General features: G+C 44.5%; 1 protein-coding gene across 1 annotated transcript in view; it reads right to left on the bottom strand.

The window, feature by feature from the left end:
• Positions 1 to 597: 597 nt before the first annotated feature.
• The window catches only part of ASXL1 (additional sex combs like 1, transcriptional regulator), a 65,336-nt gene continuing 44,709 nt past the window's right edge, over positions 598 to 21,224 (bottom strand). Inside the window, exons 4-12 of the mRNA XM_021707250.1 lie at positions 10,218 to 10,338; positions 10,044 to 10,141; positions 9,379 to 9,472; positions 8,739 to 8,891; positions 7,324 to 7,487; positions 7,126 to 7,222; positions 5,954 to 6,059; positions 5,015 to 5,651; positions 598 to 4,406 (exon numbers count right to left, since the gene is read on the bottom strand). Of these exons, the coding sequence (XP_021562925.1) occupies positions 1,518 to 4,406; positions 5,015 to 5,651; positions 5,954 to 6,059; positions 7,126 to 7,222; positions 7,324 to 7,487; positions 8,739 to 8,891; positions 9,379 to 9,472; positions 10,044 to 10,141; positions 10,218 to 10,338 (4,359 nt within the window). The 3' untranslated portion in view covers positions 598 to 1,517. The remainder of the gene's footprint in view (positions 4,407 to 5,014; positions 5,652 to 5,953; positions 6,060 to 7,125; positions 7,223 to 7,323; positions 7,488 to 8,738; positions 8,892 to 9,378; positions 9,473 to 10,043; positions 10,142 to 10,217; positions 10,339 to 21,224) is intronic.

The following is a 21,224-nucleotide window of genomic DNA, read 5'->3' as shown; positions in this document are numbered from 1 at the left end:
ATTTACCAAGGAAGATTCTCAACTCTGTATTAAGTTGAGATACAAGAAATAAGACAGGAAACAGGGTAAAAAGAGACAAATACAGGGGTATTCACGTGCTGGAAACCTGTGGGGAGACAGACAGGAGCAGGCAAAGCTTTCTTCCCTCCCAAACCTGCCTGCTGTCAAGAGTATGTCAAAAGGAGCCTTGTGGCCCCAGGAGAATATGGTCCCAGGTATTGCTGTGACAGGTCGTAACCCTGAAGCCAGATCGGGAAGGCCTGCGTGGGGTCTGCCCAGGGAACTCGCCCATGAATTCAGGAGCACTTAACACTGTTGGTGGTGATCTATCACATATGCTGGCAAACAGCCAGTGAAGGTTGGAGAGGAAAAGAGGAAAGAGTGAGGAGCCAGACGTGCCTGCTCAACTGCGTGCGTGCAGGCAGGCTGCCTGTGGCTCTACAGGCTGCAGCAGATCCACTTGGCCAACCATGACAGGATGCCAGGCCAACCTGGCAGGTCGTAAGTCAATGGCTTCACCCTCACTTTGAACAGCACAGCGCTCAGCCTCTGTGTGCAATGATGCTGAAGACGTGAAATAAGGAGGAGACGTTCATGTTCTTTGTACAATACATCCATTTACAGAATCGGCCAGTACTGTGTACAACATATAAATACATGATAAAACATTAGAGGTGCATAGAGCATACTTACAGAAGCCAAAAAGTTCACTTTATACATCCAAGAAGAGAGATAAAAATATAAAAATAAGAAAACACACAATGCTTTGAAATGTAAAATGACTTTCACGTACATAGGTGCGTGGAGCTGCCCACTCCCGTAGAGTCCAGAGTGACGGGGAGGGTGTCAAGCAGGGGAATCACCTGCAGACACCTGGACAGCTGACTCACAGGGTCTACAGATGGCATTTTCATAGGAAGGACAAACTTCTTCCCCAGCCCCATTGTCCAAGCAGGGCTAGCGAAGGTTCCAAAAGATTCTGTGGGCTACTGGATCGCACTGGCTCCATCAACTGGCAGATGACTCAACTGTGACCCTGAGGTCAGCAGGTGTTCAAGCCCCCTGGTGGGCAATGCTGGGAGTTATTTAACCCTGGGCTGAATTCTTCCTCAACCATCAACTCCCCAAACAAAGTAGCAGAAGGTGGCAGGGAGGGGGCAGTGGAAGACTGACATTTCTACTTAGTTCAGGTAGGTTCGTTCCCTCTGTGGAGAACATAACCTGCTTGCTTCCGTTTCAAGTCTCTCTGGGTGTCTGGAGGCCACACAGACAAGCTCAGGCTGGCTGGCCTTGGGCAGGCCAGTGGGTCACCCCTCACCCCAGGAAACCCCTCTAGCAGGACTAGAAGGGTCAATAAGTGACAGGCGGCTTTAGCACTATAAATTTTGGGAAGGCAAGAGTGCTCTTGCTTAGAGAGACAGAGTATTATATCAATGATATTCTGTATACAGATTTAAGATCAATCATTATCAAAATACACACACTAAATATACAATTTTTCCCATGGCCATAATTTATTATCTCACCACAAGGCACAATACACAGAGCTTTGAGGGTCCGATACAGTCATCGTGACAGAATGCACCACAGCCTTGGCACATGATCATGGCTTTCAGGCTGCATGCACATTGCAGCGAGATGCTCTCCACCGCGCTGCTGTCAGTGAACATTTGCAAGGAGAGTGATGCGCTGTGGCTCGCGCCGAAGTTCGCTTTGTGGCTCAGCTGCACCACACTTCCAGCAAGGCCTCGGGGGAAGGCGGGTGAGCTGGAGGAATAATTAAAGCTGGTGGAACTTAGTTGGAGTTTAGAAAGCTTCCCGTAAAATGCCTGCTTGATGTTGAGTTGGGAGGGGATAGAAGGCTCCAGAGGCTCACTGAGCCCCTTCCCTGGCTCTCGGGGTAATTTCCAGAAGGGCAGGTCCATGACAAAGGGCATCCCTTGCAAGTGACCTACCAATTCCAAGGGACTGTGCCCAGCAGCTTTTCTGTTCTCTGCATTTGCCTTGAGAGAACTTCCCACAAAAGCTTTCTCATTCTTGATGCTGCCTGCAGAGGGAGGTGGTGGCTTGGGAGCCCAGTCTTCCCTTGCAGGCTGTAGCCCACCAGACACAGAGTTTGTGCTTGGCCCCAGCTTCCCACTGGGAAAAAGTGGAGGGACCTCGGCAGGCAGTGGCATTGGGTCCGCGGGTCTGGGGTGCTGAAGGGTTGTAGTCACATTCCCAGAGCCAAAGAGCTTCTTCCCTTGGCCTCCAACATGGTTCTGCTCACCTAGCGCTCGATCTGTCTGCTCTGGACCAAAGGAACTCACATTTGGAGAAGAGAAACAAGGTGCTCTAGAGGTAGTAAGATCTGCTGGACTTCTGCCTGGAGCAGCCTTTGAATTACTGCACTGGGACATGGCACAGATTTCCTTCTGATCTTCAAAACTAAAGGAAGAGAACTGTTCTTTGGAATCTGTTTCTTCCAGTTTCCCAGAAGTTGTTGGATGTGTCACTGGATATAAGGAGTCAAAACTTGGGGCTGTCTTGGAAATCTTCTGTGGTGCTCCAGGAGCCTGGGTAGCCTCTATCCTGGCAAGACCAGTGCCTGCTTCACAGCTCTGGGAGACAAGAGGCTCCTTCAAAGACCTTAAAGAATTGGGGTTGCTTCTGCCAACCATGCGACTGTTTTCCCCAGGACCGTGCAAAGATTCCAAGCCCAGGGAGCCATCATGGCTCTGCTTTTTTGTAGGTAGTAGTTGCAAGGATTCTGGCTTGCTGCCACCGAGGGCTGGAGGAAGAATCTTCTCTAGGGGAAAGCTACGCTGCAGCAGCTGCATCACAAGTGGGTTAGTGGTCTCCACCGAGGACCCAGGTCTGGGTAGGCACATGGATCTTGGCTGGTACTCACTACTGGCCATCATCAGGGAGTCTGGGATCTTTTGGGGAACTGCACAAACTCGAGCTACCCAACTCTGAGAAGCAGCCATCCCATCTGTCCTTGTAACCAGACTCAGGTCACCATTCGCCTTGGACAGTGAGGCGGATCGCTTCCCATCATGTTTCTCATCCTTGTCCATCAAGGGTCCCTTCATCCCTGTGGCTTCACTAGTGTCAGCCTCACTGCTGTCCTCAGTGAAGTGGCCTTCAAAGTCAGAGGCTGTGTCTGTGGACTCACTGTGAGGACTCACTGCTTCCGAGTCTCCACTGACGTTCACCGTTTCAACATCCACCTGTCTGCACTTGCTGCCTCCTCGAGTGGGCACTGTCCAGAGTGAAGCAAGGCTGTTCAGAGGACCTCGACCTTCCTCAACTGTCAAACTCCCAGGCACTGCAGGAATGAGGGGAGCGGCTTTCTCCCACACGTCTCCGACCTGAGGCTCAAAAGATGGTACGTTCTCTCTAGACTCTGGTTCAGGCTGTTTCACTAACTCATCATTTGAAGGGGTGGGTACCCAAGGAGCAGCACTATCAGAAACGAGGGCCTTGGTTTTCAAGTGTTCTTGTCTGATATCACCTTCCCTCACGGGAGGGCATGAGTCACCAAGTTCTAATTCATCACTGAATGGTCTGTCCCGCAGGTGGTCAGCCAATGACGATTCAGGCGTGGAACTGGGGGTCACATTTACAGGATCCTTCATAGTGGGATTACTGTCAAGAGCCTGGTCAGTTCCTTCTTCTAACACATCTCCCACTAGAGACTGAATAGGACCATTCTCTGGGGAAACAGTAAGTCCTTGCTCCTCAGTATCCCTTTCCCAGGAAGTGGCACCAGACTCACATTCAGTTCTAATATCTAGATGCAACTTAGGCTGCTCAACTAATCTCTCAGCTACTGATGTTTGGGAGGACAGAGGGGGCAAAGCCTGGAATGGCTGGTCCCCAGTGGGAGCGATGGGGAGGTGGGAGACATCTTTCAGCCCACTTGTGAGTACACATGGAACCCTCTGTAGTGGGCAGCCTTCCTCCTTTCTGAGAGAAGCCAGGTCCTCTCTCCTGGCCCTGGACATGGCAGTTCCAGCCTGAGTGTGTTCCCCACTTAGAGGACAAGGCGGCAGTAATTGTGTTCGCTGTAGATCTGACGAATGCTCTCCAGGGGTGCTCGGGGCTCCCCTGGGCTCAGGGTGGCCACAGGCCTCACCACCATCACTACTGCTGTTGCCTCTGCCACCTCCCTCATCGATGGCCCCGCCGCCACCTCCACCCGGGCCCCCCCCGCCTCCGCTGGCCGTGGTGGCCGCCTCTCGATGGCAGTGGTGGCCTCTCGACCCTCGGACCTGCAGAGCACGGGCTTTAATGTCTGCGAGGGTCCTGGCACCAGTCCAGCCCCGGCAGGAGGACTCCGTGATGGGGACGATCCGGGGGCATATCTGGTAAGTGGGCTGACCTTTAACCACCCAGGGTGGTTTGATACGTGAAAGTTGAATCTGCAAGAAAAGAATTGGAAAACAGTTTTAACGGATTGGATTATATGACCTAGGGACTGTAGAGCATAGGATGCTAGTAGTGTAGGAGTCACGGCACACAGAATCAAACAATTTTCCTAAAAAATGGCATAATCATAGTAAAATTACTGCCATGACACCATACCATTCAGAGAAGATTCTGCTCAAGGACTATTATATACCACACTTCTCAATTTAATTTCTGGTGACACCATGTCTCAAATTCCTGGGCTTAAGCAATCCTCTCATCTCAGTCTCCCAAAGTGCTAGGCTTCAAGGGGTGTGAACCTGCAGGCACTGGTGGTACTGTGTAAGTCACTATAGCAAAGACTCTACCTAACAGAAGATTTAGAACCCTCAAGGGATTCTGATCTCTAGAGACAGAACCTCAACAGAGTTAACCAAAAAAGTCAGGAAGAACTTTATCACCCCTAAACTACTAAAGTTGGTCTCAAGAAAAGCTCTCTCACAGAAAGCCCTACGTTCCCACATAACTAACTCCAGGACCCCAGGGCAAAAGGGTTCTAGACTCTCATGACCCTCAAAGGAAGCCTGGCTCCTGGGCAGCCAGGAATCAAACAATCTCCTACCCGGATGGGTGGGACTTTGGGCTCCTCTTTAGTGGGCTGTGGCTTTTCGGTGTGAACACTTTCAATTGTGTTACGAAAGGACTGACGATCTTCAAGCCGGGGCTTCTTTTCGGGAAAGGACGCAGAGGCCGCCTGCTCAAAGGATTTCCTCTTCTGATCCTTGGGCTCCTGGTCCACAGTCTCCTGAGATAAGCTAGGAATTCTGTCCGGAGATGTAGAGGTACGTGCCAAGTTGTCTGGTTCAGTCTGAACCTGGGAAGCCACAGGTTCCCCAGGAAATTCGTGGCCCTCTGGGTTGGGTACTGCTGCCGAGGACATGCCTGGCAGGTGGGGACTGCTCATGCCTGCTGAGTCGGTCTCAGCCTCCCCATCCTTGTAGAGGGGAGCATCTGGGGCCACAGATTTTGCATCCTTAGCAACCACTGCTTGTTCTGGCTCCTGTTTTTTGTACAGATTCCTCCTGGCTCTGGTTCTGAGATCTGGCCGAGAGCGTTTCTTAAAATGCCCATCTCTCTGTCGGGTGGCTGGACCACGCTGTGGCCGCACTGATTCTCCTGGGACCCGCAAGCCCCTCTTGATGTCAGCCTCCTCCTGGCCCACATTCTGCTGCAATGACTCTTCTTTGGTCAACCCCAATCTGCAAACCAAAAATCACACCCTCAGTTATGGGCCAGAGACAGCATGTCTCTTTCACTTCTATGCATAATACACACTCAGAAATGTAGGTATTTCAAAACAAAATAAATGTGCATGGTGCCTACACTAACCGTAGAAAAATATATGTTAGCTTCACTATGAATGGCATTAAGCTAAATGACCCAAGTCACTGCAATCTCTACATTCTCATCCAACACATACGTATATATTATTTTGAGACCATCTACCACTACCCCATCCCTTAGCACCCCAGACCAGGACACATAGCTCTAAGTGCCTTACTTCTGTCCATAGTAGTCTTCAAAGAACTTTTCTTTCCACTGCTCCACCTTCTTTTCCTTCTCCATTTCTTGTCGTATCCTGACTTGCATCTCATGAGTAAATTCGCCTAGGGAAAAACAAGGGAAATTAAGTGCTTAAAGTAATCAGTCATTCAAGAGCAAGCAATACTTTGGTCAAAAAAGCAAAACAACAAACAAAAGAACCATGCTTACTTCCTGTGCACAAAAAAAGTTACCATAGTAGGAGGATCAGGTATCTTTAGAAAAGCCTACTTACAAGGATAGCCCTTAGCTGACACCTGAGTATTTGGATTTGGGGATGGTTCCTACCATCCTAACAGATACGGAGTGGCTCACTGTGCCTAATCTGCTTATGCACACAATATGGCTTATGTTGAACACCTGCTTTCCTTCTGGGAACCTGGGTATGTGCCAGGCAATGGCCTCCTACCTGATCAGTCCCAAATCAAAACCCTAGGCACTACACCTGTAACAGGCTTCCCTGGAAGACATTTCACATGGGTTGTCACAACTTGTTGCTGGGGGAATTAACCATGGCCTGGTGTGACTCCAGAGAGGACCACGAAAGCCTGTATCTGGTGTCCCCTGGACCTCACCCCATGTGCCTCTTCCTTTGCTGACCTTGCTCTGCACTATTCTGCTATAGTAAATCATAGCTGAGTATGATGATATGCTGAGTCCTGCCAGCAGACCATCAAGCCTAAGGGGAGTCTTGGAGTCCTCCCAGCACGTTCCCCATGGAGCTGCTCCACAAAATTAAATTTAGAGAAGCTCACGATCACTCCAGAAGTGATGATTCCTAAAAAGACAGAGCATGGTGAAGCTTAACATGTCAACTCCACGATGCCCTTTCCTCCACCCATCCAGAGGATGCCATGATTACTAGAAAGAATAGTCATTTCTAGTCTTAATGATTAAAAGAAGATGAAGAATGAGTATATACATATAATACAGTGAAAACCCAAATACTCATTATTCTTCAGAGCTGTGTAGCACATTAACACCTACCGTATTTATTAGTATTGAGGAAAGCCTGCCTTATACTAAATATCCCTTGAGAAAAGAGAGCTTAGGTTTTAAATACCAGGAGGTATGCAGCGCCACACACGGCAGGCACATCCCAGGCCATCTGGGATAATGAAGTCTACTTACCATCAGCCAGGCGTTCTCGCCAGCTCTGAGCCGCATGGGTGAAAAACTCGTTATTTAGCGCACTGCTGCTGAGACGCAACAGGCCATCTGTCCCCACCTAGAAGGATCAAGGGGGCGAAAAACCCAATCACTAAAGAAACTTGAATGAGAACAGAAGCCCACCCAGAAAAAGGTAAACAGGAGGTTGCCCATATGTACCTGTCTGTCCACCTCAGGCAGGAGGAAGAGGAGCTGCTGTTGAAAGTGTAATGGCAAGGCATGGAAGGTCCGAGAGTTGATCAGGGCCCGGAGGTTGGTGTTGACAAGAATGGATCCAGGTGTCTCAAAATCTATCTCTTCCCCTCTGTTGCGCTTCATTTGACCTGTGATTTTTGAAGCAAAAAAGAAGCAAGGTATAGAGTTTCAGCTTTTTAAAGCAAAAAAGCAAATTCCACTGATGGGAAAACTTTAGTGGCAGCACCAAGCTACCCAGAACTTATCTGCACACAACCTCCTCAATCATCCAGGCCATCCTAACCTGTATGTGACAACTGCTCTTTCCAGGTTACTGTCGGTGCCATCAAGCCTAAGAGAACACTTGGGCTTGCATCCCCTCAGACAACACTCTGTACCATGCTGTGTCACAGCCTGAAGAGGACACTCTTCCCATGGAAAACCAGGCAGAGGGCAGGTTCTGAGCTTCCCTCCGAAGTTGGAGAACAGGCTCCACAAAGCCCAACTGGAGAAATGATGGAAGTTGTCTAAAAGCAAATCTAGTTAGTGTACTACAGGAAAATCTGTAGAAGCCTTCTGTGAATGGGCTGGAGAGATGTAATCTCCATGTAGAAATGTACTAAGGGCTGTTCAAAGCCAGCTGAGCTGTTAATGCCTCTCACAGAAGCCTCAGCAAATGTCACTTTCATTTGAAAGGCTCACTAAGAATAGAGAACTGTGGGACCTTCGACTGAGCACTGCTGATGAGCTGGAAAAGCAGCCAGAAGGCAAACCTAGTTTCCACGTGGGTGTTGTTTTATTCTAATGTCCAGAAATGAAGGCTAGTCTTAAGGGTTGCATGTGGCCCAGCATGTGGGGACCATAAAAAATAAATCCTGAACTAGCAAATAGCACACTAGCATGTAAAGAACCCTAATGGGGGGAGTGGACAATGCAGCACTACTAAATTTGTTTGCATCCCCAAAATTCAACATATGCTTCCACTCAACATACTGACTAAGTTATAAAAAAGGGAGAGTCTGACAGAGACTACAGATGTTGAGAGCGAGCATGGCAGGATGCTACTAAAGAAAGAAAACGGATGGAATTCTTCACTAACAAGCTCAGAAGCAATTTTTACTCACTAAAACACTTACTAAGCAGGACCAAGGCAGGCACAAGCTAGGCCCTACAGGGACATACAAGGAACAACAGTGTGGCACAATTTCTGCCCGCAAGGAGTTCCTTCACAGTCTAGCAGAGATCTACACATGAAATAACCAAATTACAAGGTAAAAAGAAACAAAAACTAGAGGGCCACCCAAGAAGTAAAAACAAACTGGTAAAGGAACTGGAAGAGTTCTCACTAGGCCTGCAGGGCCCCCCTTTACAGGCAGAGAAATGAGTGCCAAGCCACTCACCTGTGGCCGGCTTCCGGAAGCCTCTCAGGAGCGGGGCAGGGTCCCGGGCGACCTCGGCCTGGCCACGAGTAGCAGCGCTGCCCAGGGCCAGAGAGCCGCTGCTGCTGCTGGACGGGCTGCCGCTCTCGCCATCGGCGTGGCGGCCCGAGAACCCTGAAGGCACAGCATTCCACTGGTCAAAAGTATCACATGCCGCGCCCATGGCTCTCAGACAAGCTTACTACTTCTCCCAGCTCTCCCTGAGATGCTGCCAGCAATGCTAGGTGTTTCCATCTCCCAGCCCTGGGCTGACAGAAACCACCACCTCATGGTCTGGCTTTAAAATATCAACTTAATGCCAAACCACCATCTTTATTTGCACAGCACTACAGCACTACACCTCTTACAAAGCACTGGCACAATCCTTCATCGGAACCTCACAACCTCTATGAGAGGCACTGAGGAGGACACACAGCAGAGCCAGCACTAGAATCGACAGCAGCCCTCACCACCACAGCGTGCTGTCTTCCAGAGGATAGGCCTCCTGACTGGTGCGACAGCTCTACAGGTATCACACTACCAGGTCACACACTGCTGACAGAGGGAGACCAGGTCCCCAGGACCTGAGGAAAAAGCATCACGATCACGAGTTGACACATACCTGAGGCAGATTCCACGTGGGCCCCGTTTACCTTCAGAGGAGTCAGGACAACTCGTGGCAGCATCACTCCCGTCTTTTTCTTTTGTTTGTTTGCCTGTATTCCCAAGGGGATCAAAAGAGAACCCGAGTCAGCTGCAGAGCCACAGCAGCATGCCCTCGTAACCCTGTCTCTATCTACTCTCTCATAAAACAGAGCTCATGTCTAACCTGGCCTGCCAGGTCATGCTGACAACAGCACTGTATGCCAGGCATCGCTCCAAGCTGAAATAGAATGTTCTGTTCACCCAGTTTTACAGGTAAGGAATTTGCCCAAAGTCCCACAGTGAGAAAGAAGCAGGGCTACCATTCAAACTGCTGACTCCCAAGCTCATGTTCTCACCACCCTGCACTGTACCATACCTCTCCTTGGATGTTCTCATGTATATTACAAGAACATTCAGTCATGGTACAGAAAAAAAACACATCACTCTGAAGGCACAGCCTTCTCCGACCTACTATTCACTTTTCCTACAGCCCACTGTAAAATGGTACTAAACAGCTGGAAACCAAACTTCTGTTCTCCACTCTTCAAACATATTCACAGCTAACTGCAGAAAGAGGAAGAATCCGGCCTCGTGCTTGCCATCATTTGTCCTCCTGGCCTAGGTTCTACCTCTCCATCCTACCTGTGAGGAAGCTCTGTAGCTATCCCTGGGATTGGAAAGAGGCCGACTCTGAGATTCTGTAGAACAGGATGCATTTGAAGACGTTTCATCAAGAGATACTGAGGGAGAGGAAAACAAAGATTAGTCCCTTGCACCTGCTGTGGCTCCCTCACCCACCTGGTGAAGGGCCCTTACCATCATTTTCGCCACTCACAGTGCTGGCCTCATTAGACCCACAGCTCTCCACGTCAGCCGTGTCCTCCGGTTCTTCGCCCTCCACTGCAGCTGGACTACGAGACCACTGAAGGGCATCTTTCTGCGACAGCAAGGCACAGCTCAGGTGAACAAAACCCAACAAATCCTACAAGCATGGCAGTTAGCCCTAAATGAATATGCTTTTGGAGAAGAGGGATTTAGAATACTAATGAATTCCTTTCTAACCAAACTCTTTCTTAACAAGTTATTTTCAGAAACACATAATTAAGGAAGTTAGACATAATTTTGCATTCAATCGTTTACTATACATGTATACAGAACCTCCTCCGATAGGCTAGCACTGGGGAGGGTGGGGTAGTGAGAAGTGGGAATCAGGGCCCTGTCCTTAAGGAGTTCAACTGAGTAGGGAAGAAAATCAAATTGGCTACAATACAAAGTACAGCGATAGAGGAAACAGAGAGAGCTGTGGCAGCAGAAGAGGAGGCACTGAACTCACTGAGGAGGGGTGAAGAGGCATGGTGGTATGGGACATGAATAAGACTCAGGGAGGTGAGGCGTCCAAAAGGATGTGTTGCTTGAGCAGGGTTTTGAAAGAAGTTAGCTACTAGGCAGATGGGTTGACAGTAGGGAGACAGTAGGACATTCTAGATAGTGGGAAGAGCAAACGTGAAAGAATATTCCAAACTCAGGGGAACCACAGATTTCTGTAGGGGTGTGGGGAACTGGATACGCAGGAGACTAGAAAGAGAGAGTGAGCAAAAGAACAGATGATGAGGCACTGTGTGGAAGGTTTGAGATTTTGATTGTTCTGGAGTCACTGAAGGCTTAACCAGGGAAATGATCTGCGTTTTAGAAATTTCTTCCTGGCAACCATGTGAAGTCTGGAAGCAGGAAAAAGAGTTAAGACTATGACAAAAGTCCAGGGAAAACACTGACTATCTAAACCAATTGAGACGGTGGCAACACAGCTGCAGTGTAGAGGAGAGTCCATCTCATCTCTTGCTTCCAACAAGTTCATGTGTGCAGTCTCAGAGTTAAACTCCACCCATTCCAGAGGGGAACTCAGGAGCTGTCCCATGCCTCAAAACTAGGAAGGAACACGAATGACTATTGTGGAGTGGAGAGAGGAGGAGATCAATAATTTGGGGCAGAGGAGGGAATGCCATCTTCTCTGAAGAAAAGTGTGTGAAAAACAGTAAAGTCACGGTCACAATTCTACCTCTCAAAAACTGTTATCACAGATTTAAAAGAGAAACCCACAACAATCTAACTCATCAATTTCACAGGTCCTTTGATCCTCTACATTAAGATTTCACCAATTTATTTGTTATGCATATCATGTATATCATGTTGTATATCATGTTGTATTAACTTTTTAAAATAGCATTTAGATCTTTATCTCTTTTCTCTACTGGCTGTAAATGCTCCTCAGAATCAAAAGCTAAATAATATTTTTAGTATTAATCTTTCAGTTATGCTTATTTGACTGACATGTTCTTGGAATGATGAAACTAATTTAACATGTGACTCTCACGAGAACACTAAGATAAAATACTTGTTAATGGATTGACGAAGTCTATTACATTGGCAAGGCTGACCCCAAATCTTCAGTTCTGGCAAGAGTGTGGGAAAATCACACATACTCTTGGTGAAAGTAAAAATGGTATCAAAAGGTTCATACACTGCCAGTGGGAGAGTACACTGTTAGCAAAACCTAAAAAAATGCATATATCTTTTAACTCAATACCTTTATTTCTAAGATTCATAGAGGACATGAAAAGCATTAGCCCTTACAAAGGAGAAAATCAATTACACTACATTAAAATCAAGACCTTCTATTCATTAAAAGACTCCATTAGCCGGGTTCGGTGGCTCAGCCTGTAATCCTGCGCCTTGGGAGGCTGAGGTGAGTGGATTGCCTGAACCAGCGGGTTCGAGATCAGCCTGGGCAACTTGGCGAGACCTCATTTCCACAGTTAAAAAAAAAATCAGCCGGGCATGGTAGTGCGTGTCTATAATTCCGGTTACTCGGAAGGCTGAGACGGAAGGATCACCGGAGCCCAGCAGGTCGAGGCTGCAGTGGCTGGGAGCGGCCACTGCACTCCAGTCTGGGCAACAGAGTGAGACTCCAACTCAAAAAAAAAAAAAAAAAGACTCCATTAATGGAATGAAAAGGTCAAGCTACCTAGAGTTAGAGAAGATATCTGCAGCTCATATAACCAATAACGAACTTGTAACCTAGCCTACGTAAATCACTGAGAAAACGGCAACTCAGAAGAAAAATAATCTAAATTAGGCACTGCACAGAAGAGGATATCCAAATAGCTAACAGACACATGAAAGGTATTTAAACTCTCTAAACAATAAGAAAAACACAAAAACACATGAAGGGTAGTTAACCTCTCTAAAACAATAAGAAAAACACAAAATAACGCAAATTAAAGCCATAACAAGATATGGCTGGTGACCCCATCAGCCACCAGAATGGGTAAAATTTTAATTTTGGCATTAAAATTTAAATTTTAACACTACTAAGTAGTGTCAATAAAGATGTGGAATAGGTACACTGAAAACTGAGCTAACCATTAGAGAATATAGTTGGATATTATCTGGTACAGCTGAAGACACAAACATCCTATGACCCAGTCATGTCCCTCTGAGAGTTTGGATTCCCTAAAGAAGTACATGCATATACACATCAAAAAGCGCAACCTGAATGTTCACGGATACAGCACTTATAAACTGGACTCTGAACAACTAAAGGGGCCATTAATAATAGAATCAATAAATGGGAGTATATTCAATAAACAGATGATCATACAGGAATTAAAAACTGAACAAACTCACAAAAACATGGATGAAGCCTAAAAACAAAATACTGAAACAACCATACACAAAAGAATGCATACTGCAATGATTTTATTTGTAAAAAGTTTAAAGGCCAGCAAAATGAAACTATAGTCTTAGAGATACAAACACAGGTAGGAAACAAGCAAGAAAATAATTTTATGAGAGTTAGAACAGCAGTTACACTAAGGGAGAAGAAGAATGGGGTTTTAAGTGGGAAGGAGCACTGAGGGGGCTCCTGGCTGTTGGCCATGTTTGATAACTTGATCTGAGTGGCAGTTAAAAGGATTGTTCACTTTATAAGCATTCGTTAAGCTGAATGCATCTGTGACCTGTGCATTTCACTGTATTGTATTTCTACAATTTAAAACATTTAAGACAAAAAATAATTAAATTATTTCCATCAACGAACACTGCCATAGATAGCCACTTAAAATAAAGCTGTGGAGTACTTAATGACAGGAGAAACACTGATACAGCAAGTGAACTAGGCAGTTAAATTCATAGTCTAATTCCGTCATCTCTTTTAAAGAACTGAAATATGTGTGAATGCATTTGTATAGAAAAATATGAGATAAATTCTTCCTAAGGTGTTAGCCATCGGCATCTCTAGGTGGTGGAGTTTGAAGTGCTTTACTTTCCTATGCTTTAACAACAGGTAAGTCAGAATTTCTTTCCTCAGGTCCGAGAGTCTAGGGGAAACCTAGTGCAGACTACAAGTCTCATTCATTAAACAAACAGAAATAGGGCCGGCTGGACTGCAATTCTACTACCCAAAAGTTTCTAAACTCATGCATTTTTAGTAAAAGACAATCAGGAAAACAAAACTTTTAAGAAAGTAAAAGATTTGCAATTTTAGTTCTGCTTTTTTTTTTTTTTTTGAGTTGGAGTCTCACTCTGTCGCCCAGACTGGAGTGCAGTGGTCACTCCCGGCCACCGCAGCCTCGACCTGCTGGGCTCCGGCGATCCTTCCAACTCAGCCTTCCGAGTAGCCAGAATTACAGGCATATGCTACCACGCCCGGTTGATTTTTTGATTTATTGTAGAGATGAGGTCTCGCCGCCCAGGCTGATCTCGAACCCGTGGGCTCAGGCAATCCACTCTTCTCAGCCTCCCAAAGGCGTGGGATTACAGGCTGAGCCACCGAGCCCAGCTTAGTTCTGCATTTTTAAAAATTAGTTTTCCCATATGAAGTCTAGAAGTTTGACTGAAAGGAAGCCAGAAAATATGCCCTAGGACCCAAGATTTTATTTACCTTTTTGTAAGAATTATTTTATTTTGTTTTTGAGTTGGAGTCTCACTCTGTCACCCAGGCTACAGTGTAGTGGTATGCTCACGGCCACCGCAGCCTCAACCTGCTGGGCTCTGACAATCCTTCTGCCTCTGCCTTCCACGTAGCAGGAACTACAGGTACGCGCTACCACACCTGGCTAATTTTTGATTTATTGTAGCGATGAGGTCTCGTCAAGTTGCCCGGGCTGGTCTCGAACCTGCAGGGCCCAGGCAATCCACTCGCCTCGGCCTCCCAAAGTGCTGGGATTACAGGTCCACTTTTCAATTTAGTTGTCTTTTTAAGATCATTGCCATAAGGACTCCATATTCTGGACACTTTTTTTACACGATATATTACTCTTACATATACACTTTGAACACTTTTATTTAGATATAAGTGCAAATTTACAGAAAAGCTGCAAGAGCAAAATAATACAAAGAAAACTTGCCAAATATATATTTTTTTAAGTCGGGGTCTCACTGGACACCCAGGCTGTAGTACAGTGGCACCTTGATTTCAGCATGTCTTTTTTTCTTTTCTTTTCTTTTTTTTTGAGGTGGGATCTTGCCCAGGTTGGAGTGCAGTTGCATGACTGCAGCTCACTGCAGCCTCAGCCTCAGGCAATCTTTCTGCCTTAGCCTGTAGCTGGGACTACATGCATGTACCACCAAAGCCTGGCTAGTTTTTTTTTTTGAATATTTTGTAGTAATGAGGTTTGCTATGTTGCCCAGGCTGGTCTCGAACTCCTGGGCTAAAGCAATCCTCCTGCCGTAGCTTCTCAAAGTGCTGGGACTACAGTTGTGAGCCACTGCACCTGGTCATACCGTCTACTTTTTACCCATATTCACCTGTTAATACAAATGAGTGTCTTTAAAATGCATAAAGTATGGAAAAGAGGTTTAATGATGGGGAAAAAAGCAACCATCAGTAATAAATAAAGTAAAATGTTCTTCTACAAGTCAGATGTTTTAAAAACTAAAAGGCACTGTGTTCTTCCACAAGCCCCAAATCATAATGAAATAGAACATTTAAACAGTCCCAAGATTAGATTCTCAAGTAAAAAAAGATAGGCAAAAACTCAGGTATGTAGTTTCCTTTCATTATGGGTTTCATAAACCTTTCCTGAGCAAGAGATGAATGCCATTCTCTTAGAAGACTGATCTGAAAGCTGTGTAATATAAATTATTTAAAAGTTAGCCGGGTGTGGTGACTCATACCTGTAACCTCAGCATGCTGGAATTACAGGTGAGGCGAGAAGACTGCCTAATTCCAGGAGTTCGAGACTACCCTAGGAAACATAGCTAGATCTCGTTTCTACCAAAAAAAAATTTTTTTTTAAACTAGCTGGGTGTGGTGGTGACTGTTTATCTGTAGTCCCAGCTACTAGAGGCTGAGGTGAAGGATCGCCTGAGCACAGGAGGTTAAGGTTGCAGTGAGCCTTGATCATGCCATTGCACTCCAGCCTGGACAAAAGAGTTAGACTCTGACCCCTGCCCCTGCCAAAAAACTACAAGCACATCAACCATTCCAAGTATTCAAGAGTTCTTAACCAATGCGTAAGAAAAAAAGAACCAACAAGGAATTACAAGAGGCAAGTGATGATAATTTCTAGGTAATACAATTATCTACACTGAAGATCCAAGAGAGTCAGACCTAGTAAGAAAATTCAGCCAGGTTGTGACACTCAAAGTCACATTAAAAAGAAAAAACCAGCTGGGCTCGGTGGCTCAGCCTGTAATCCCGCGCCTTTGGGAGGCTGAGGTGAGTGGATTGCCTGAGCCCGCGGGTTCAAGACCCGCCTGGGCAGCAAGACCTCATCTCTACAATAAATCAAAAAATCAGCCGGGCGTGGTAGCGCATGCCTGTAATTCCGGCTATCTGGAAGGCTGAGGCGGAAGGATCGCCGGAGCCTAGCAGGTCGAGGCTGCGGTGGCCGGGAGCGGCCACTGCACTCCAGTCTGGGCAACAGAGTGAGACTCCAACTAAAAAGAAAAAGAAAAAAACCAAGTTATCCTAGATCAACAATAGCATCACCAACCAGAAAAGTTATTCATCTGCCAGGGTGGGAGGAACAAAAAAGAAAATATAATTCATAACAGCAAAGAATGTAAGTTATCCAGGAATAAGCTCCACAAAAAAGTATCATTTTATGAAGAAAACACAAAACTTTATCAAGACAGGTTTAATACCAAAACAAATGGAGAGCTGCACCATGTTCCTGATAATGCATTTTTTAAAATGTAAAGATATTCCTTCCCAAGTTGACTGTAGATTAATCGCAATTCCAATACAACTCTTAGCGTGATTTTTTTGGGCAGACCTTGACTCTACATTGAAAAGCAAAGGACCACAAATAACCAAGATTCTCTTGAAGAACAAGATGAGAAGACTCATTTTATAAAGAGCGGATTAGTGGTGGCTAGGAGAAGGAGAGAGTGAGAATCACTCTGCTGAAGGGTGTTGAGTTTCTTTTTGGGGTGTTCTGGAATTAGATCATGGTAATGGTTGCACAACTTTACGAACACACTAAAAGCCACTGAATCATACACTTTAAATAGGTGAACTGTATAATCTGTGAATGAAATTCCAATAAAACTACATTAAAAAAATGGCTTACTAAATTTAACTGACAGTTCTAAAAACATGAATGAATTTTATAAAAATCTGTAAAAAATAAAAAATAAAAGGCCAGGCATAGTGGCTCACGCCTGCCAGCACTTTGAGAGGCCATGGCAGGGAGATCGGCTCAGCCCAGAAGTTTGAGACCAGCCTAAGGAGCATAGTAAAACTCTGTTTCTACAAAAAATTAAAAAATTAGTCAGGATGGTGGTCACGTCTGTAGTTCCAACTACTTGGGAGGCTGAGGCAGAAGGAATCACCTGAGCCCAGCAGTCGAGATTGTGGTGAGCTGCAGTACCAGTGCACTACAGCCTGAGCCAGACACCATCCCAAAAAATAAATTATAAGGAAAAAGAACCACATACAATTACTAAAGTGTACAGAAAATTTATAGATCCAAAGTCAAAATTCAACTTTGGAAAACTGTGGCTAAATAATCTGTTAATGATGTTTTAATTTTGTTATGAAAATCCTAAAGAATTAAAATGTAGTAAAGCAACTTCCACATATGCTTGAGAAAAGTTTTCATCATTTTAAAAAATACTTGATGTAAAAAAGTTCTACTGAATTTTAATTCCATGTGCATTATCACAAGCAATTTCAGTATTATAGCTGTCAAAGAAAGAAAAGGAAAAGCTGTTATTTTTCAAATGAACACTTTTCTTGGGAAGATAGTTTAAAGATAAGAAACTGAGTTCTCATTAATGACAAAAAAGGAGTTTCCATCAACCAGAAATAATACAAATTCTTACCTGTGATTTGCCACCCACATCTGCAAGCAAGGGTTCTAGTTGATTGATGGTGACTACAGGGTCACAATACCTCATTTGATACCCTTAAGTCTAGGCGTGTATTAAAATTTAGCATTTCTTCAATTTTAGAATGACAATATCATGCATGCATCATCATGTTAACACCACCAGCAACCCATAATCAAACACATTAATGTTTTTTGAAATATAATGTACAGACATACCAAATGAAACGAATAGGCTAAATTAGCTTTGTCAATCTAGATCAGAGGCTTGCCTCCATCAGGTTTTAGCACCAAATGAGCAAAGGAAAAACCTTCAGTTCTCAAAATATTTTGAATTTCAGAATTATCACCCCTTTGCACTCGGAGACATCTCGCAGATCACCTACCAGCAACTTGACCACATTTTTTAATGAAATAGTGAAAAACAAATCACTTCATATTAAATAGTACAGTGTTGGAACCAATTATTTTCTTGGAATGATATTTGGCTTATAATTAAATTTTGGACATCGAGAAACTCACTTATAACCAAAAAAAAATTTTATTTCTTATATTTTTCTAATGTGTGGTAACGTGTAAAACAATCACCAATATGCATTGTAGGGTCACTGATACATGTTGTGCAACAGTAATTGTTGGATGTCTTCCACCTGGTGTTTTTTTATTCAAGCACACAACGCAGTCTCATTTTCTTCCTTCCACATTAATAGTATGTAATTTATTGTCCAGTCTATTGTTTGAAGACAGTGTGGAAGAACACACACAATTCATGAAAACCACTTCTCAACTGACTGATCATATCTCAGTATATATTTTCATTTCTTTGCTTTTCCTGAAATCTGAATGGAAAACCTCAAGGAAACACACATTTTTGAAAAAAATGCATTAGTTTGTCCAGTATAATTACCAGCAATCTCCTGAGAGGGGACAACCGAGTACAAGGGGTTAATGAGGGATTATGGATCCCTATCAGGAATTTGAAGTGTTCATCATTTAAAAACCAAGAAATTCCACACAGACATCCTAAGCATAAACCTTGATATTATGATCATAAGAAATAATGTTTCTTGATAAAATTCTTAAATAAAAGTTTGGAAGTTGTATAACTATTTTTCTCATCATGGTTATAAAAGTAAAGAAAATATAATGAAGTCTTTGCACCAAGCCCCACAGAAAGAGCCTCCAAATCCCTGCTATTTTACCCAAGCATACCATAATATGAAAAGGTAAGAAAATAGTCCTCTGGATATTCTAACATGTGCACATAGAGACTACAGGTAAAAAGATGATTGCTTGTAATGGCGAAAAACTAGAAAATAGAAACATAAATATCTGCAATAGAGAATTGGATAAATAAAATGTGGGTATAGCCGGGCTCGGTGGCTCAGCCTGTAATCCCATGCTTTGGGAGGCTGAGGTGAGTGGATTGCCTGAGCCCGCGGGTTCGAGACCTGCCTGGGCAACTTGGCGAGACCTCATCTCTACAATAAATCGAAAAATTAGTCGGGCGTGGTAGTGTGTGCCTGTAATTCTGGCTACTCGGAAGGCTGAGGCGGAAGGATCACCAAAGCCCAGCACGTCAAGGCTGCAGTGGCCGGGAGCGGCCACTGCACTCCAATCTGGGCAACACAGTGAGACTCTAACTCAAAAAAATAAAAATAAAATAAAATAAAAATGTAGGTATATTGATGTGATACACATTAATAAATATTAAAGGGAATTAAAATACATCTATATAGGCTAGGCACCATGGCTCATGCCTGTAATCCCAGCACTTTGGGAGACTGAGGCAGGAGGAATGCTTGAGCCCAGAGTTCAAGACCAGCCCGGACAACATAGTGAGATCTCATTTTTACAAAAATTCAGAAAAAAAAATTAGCTGGGCATGGTAGTGCATGCCTGTAGTCCCATCTACTTGAGAGGCTGAGGCAGGAGGTTGTCTAAGCCCAGAAAGTCCAGGCTGCAGTGAGCTGTAGGTGTGCCACTGCACTCCAGCCTGGGAGACAGAACAAGACTTAAAAACAAAACAAAACAAAAAAACCCTATATAAACAAAGAGATCATACACTTTTCATATCACATAAAAATAGGAAGAATGCACATTAAAGACAGTGGCTGCTACTGGGAAGGAACAAGGACAAAGGGCCAGGGTGGCGGGTGGAGGCAGAGGGGTGGGGTTTGGTGTGGAAGTCAAGGGCATTGCTCTTTCTCTGCACAAAGGCTTGAGCTTCCATATTTAAACATGGCAAAATAGAAGGTGGTTAAGGGGTAAAAAAATACAGTTAGACAGAGGGGATAAGCTATAGTATTCAACAGTACAGTAGGGGAATTATAGTTAATAATTTATTACATATTTCAAAATAACTAGAAAACAAAAATTATGTTTCCAACACAAAGAAACCATAAATGTTTGAGGTAATGGATATCCCAATTACTCTGACTTGATCATTATACTTTGTATACAGGTATCAAAATACCACACGTACTCCAAAATATATACAACTATTATTTATCAATTTTAAAAAATGTTAATAAACATGGCAAAGTGAACACATGCGTTTTTGCATCCTCTGATGCTTCATCAGAACGACTACAAGGGAGTACTAAGCGTTGACACGCTCAAAGAGAAAGGGGAAGGAAAAAGGCAACAGATAAGGAATGTCGACAGAAATCTGGAAGAAAGAGCAGGAAGACAGTAAGTTACAGACTCAGCAAGGAAAGAAAGCTGAAGTCTAAGCTGAAGACAGAAAAGCCACAAAAGCAAGTCAGTTAATACTGCAAAGTTCCAGAGGGGGCAGAGATTGGGAGGTATCAGGAACCACTGTAGGCAGCTGAAGCATGGAGCTGAGAACGGGAAAACTGAAGTCAGACCCCTCAGATCTCCTTTCTGCCTTCAGTAAGGCAATACTCTTCTACAGCTCCAGAGGACAACAGGAGATTTATACTCTGGTTAGACTGAACCAAAGAAGTTCTGGAATAAAAAACAGGAGGCATAGTTCAAGGGAAGAGGAACAGAGTGAATTGCTGTACTCTAAAACAAAAGCAATAAGTGAAAGACCACATACAAAATGGTGATGTCACCAGCTCCTTTCCCCACTTGGCTCCCAAAGCTCTCCAAACAGTGAGAGTCCTATGATCCCAACCCCAGCCTACTCAGCTAGTTGACAAGAGATGAGAGGGTCTCTACTCTTAGAAAAAATGCCAAGACTAAGAAAATACTTTCAGATATAGATAACAAGAGGACTTGCCCAAAAGCATCTGAGTCCCCATTCTCCATCATGGCCAACAAACACAGAACCCGTCAGTTCCCTCACTGTGAATGACCTATCAAGGACCACCAGACATTTGAGCAAACTGTTACAGAAAATAAAACCAAAATAAACAAACAAAAGTAGGAATTGAAAGGAAACAGTGATAAATAAAATTTCACAATAAATATTCTCAAAGAGCCCCAAAACAGAGTATGAGTGACTTTTTTTTTTCTTTTGGCT

The sequence above is a fragment of the Carlito syrichta genome, unplaced genomic scaffold, assembly GCF_000164805.1.
Source record: "Carlito syrichta isolate Samal-C Ts95f unplaced genomic scaffold, Tarsius_syrichta-2.0.1 Scaffold316469, whole genome shotgun sequence".
Classification (NCBI taxonomy): Eukaryota; Metazoa; Chordata; class Mammalia; order Primates; family Tarsiidae; genus Carlito; species Carlito syrichta.
Note: the sequence above shows the minus strand (reverse complement) of the source record. Positions and strands in the feature narration are given on the sequence as shown.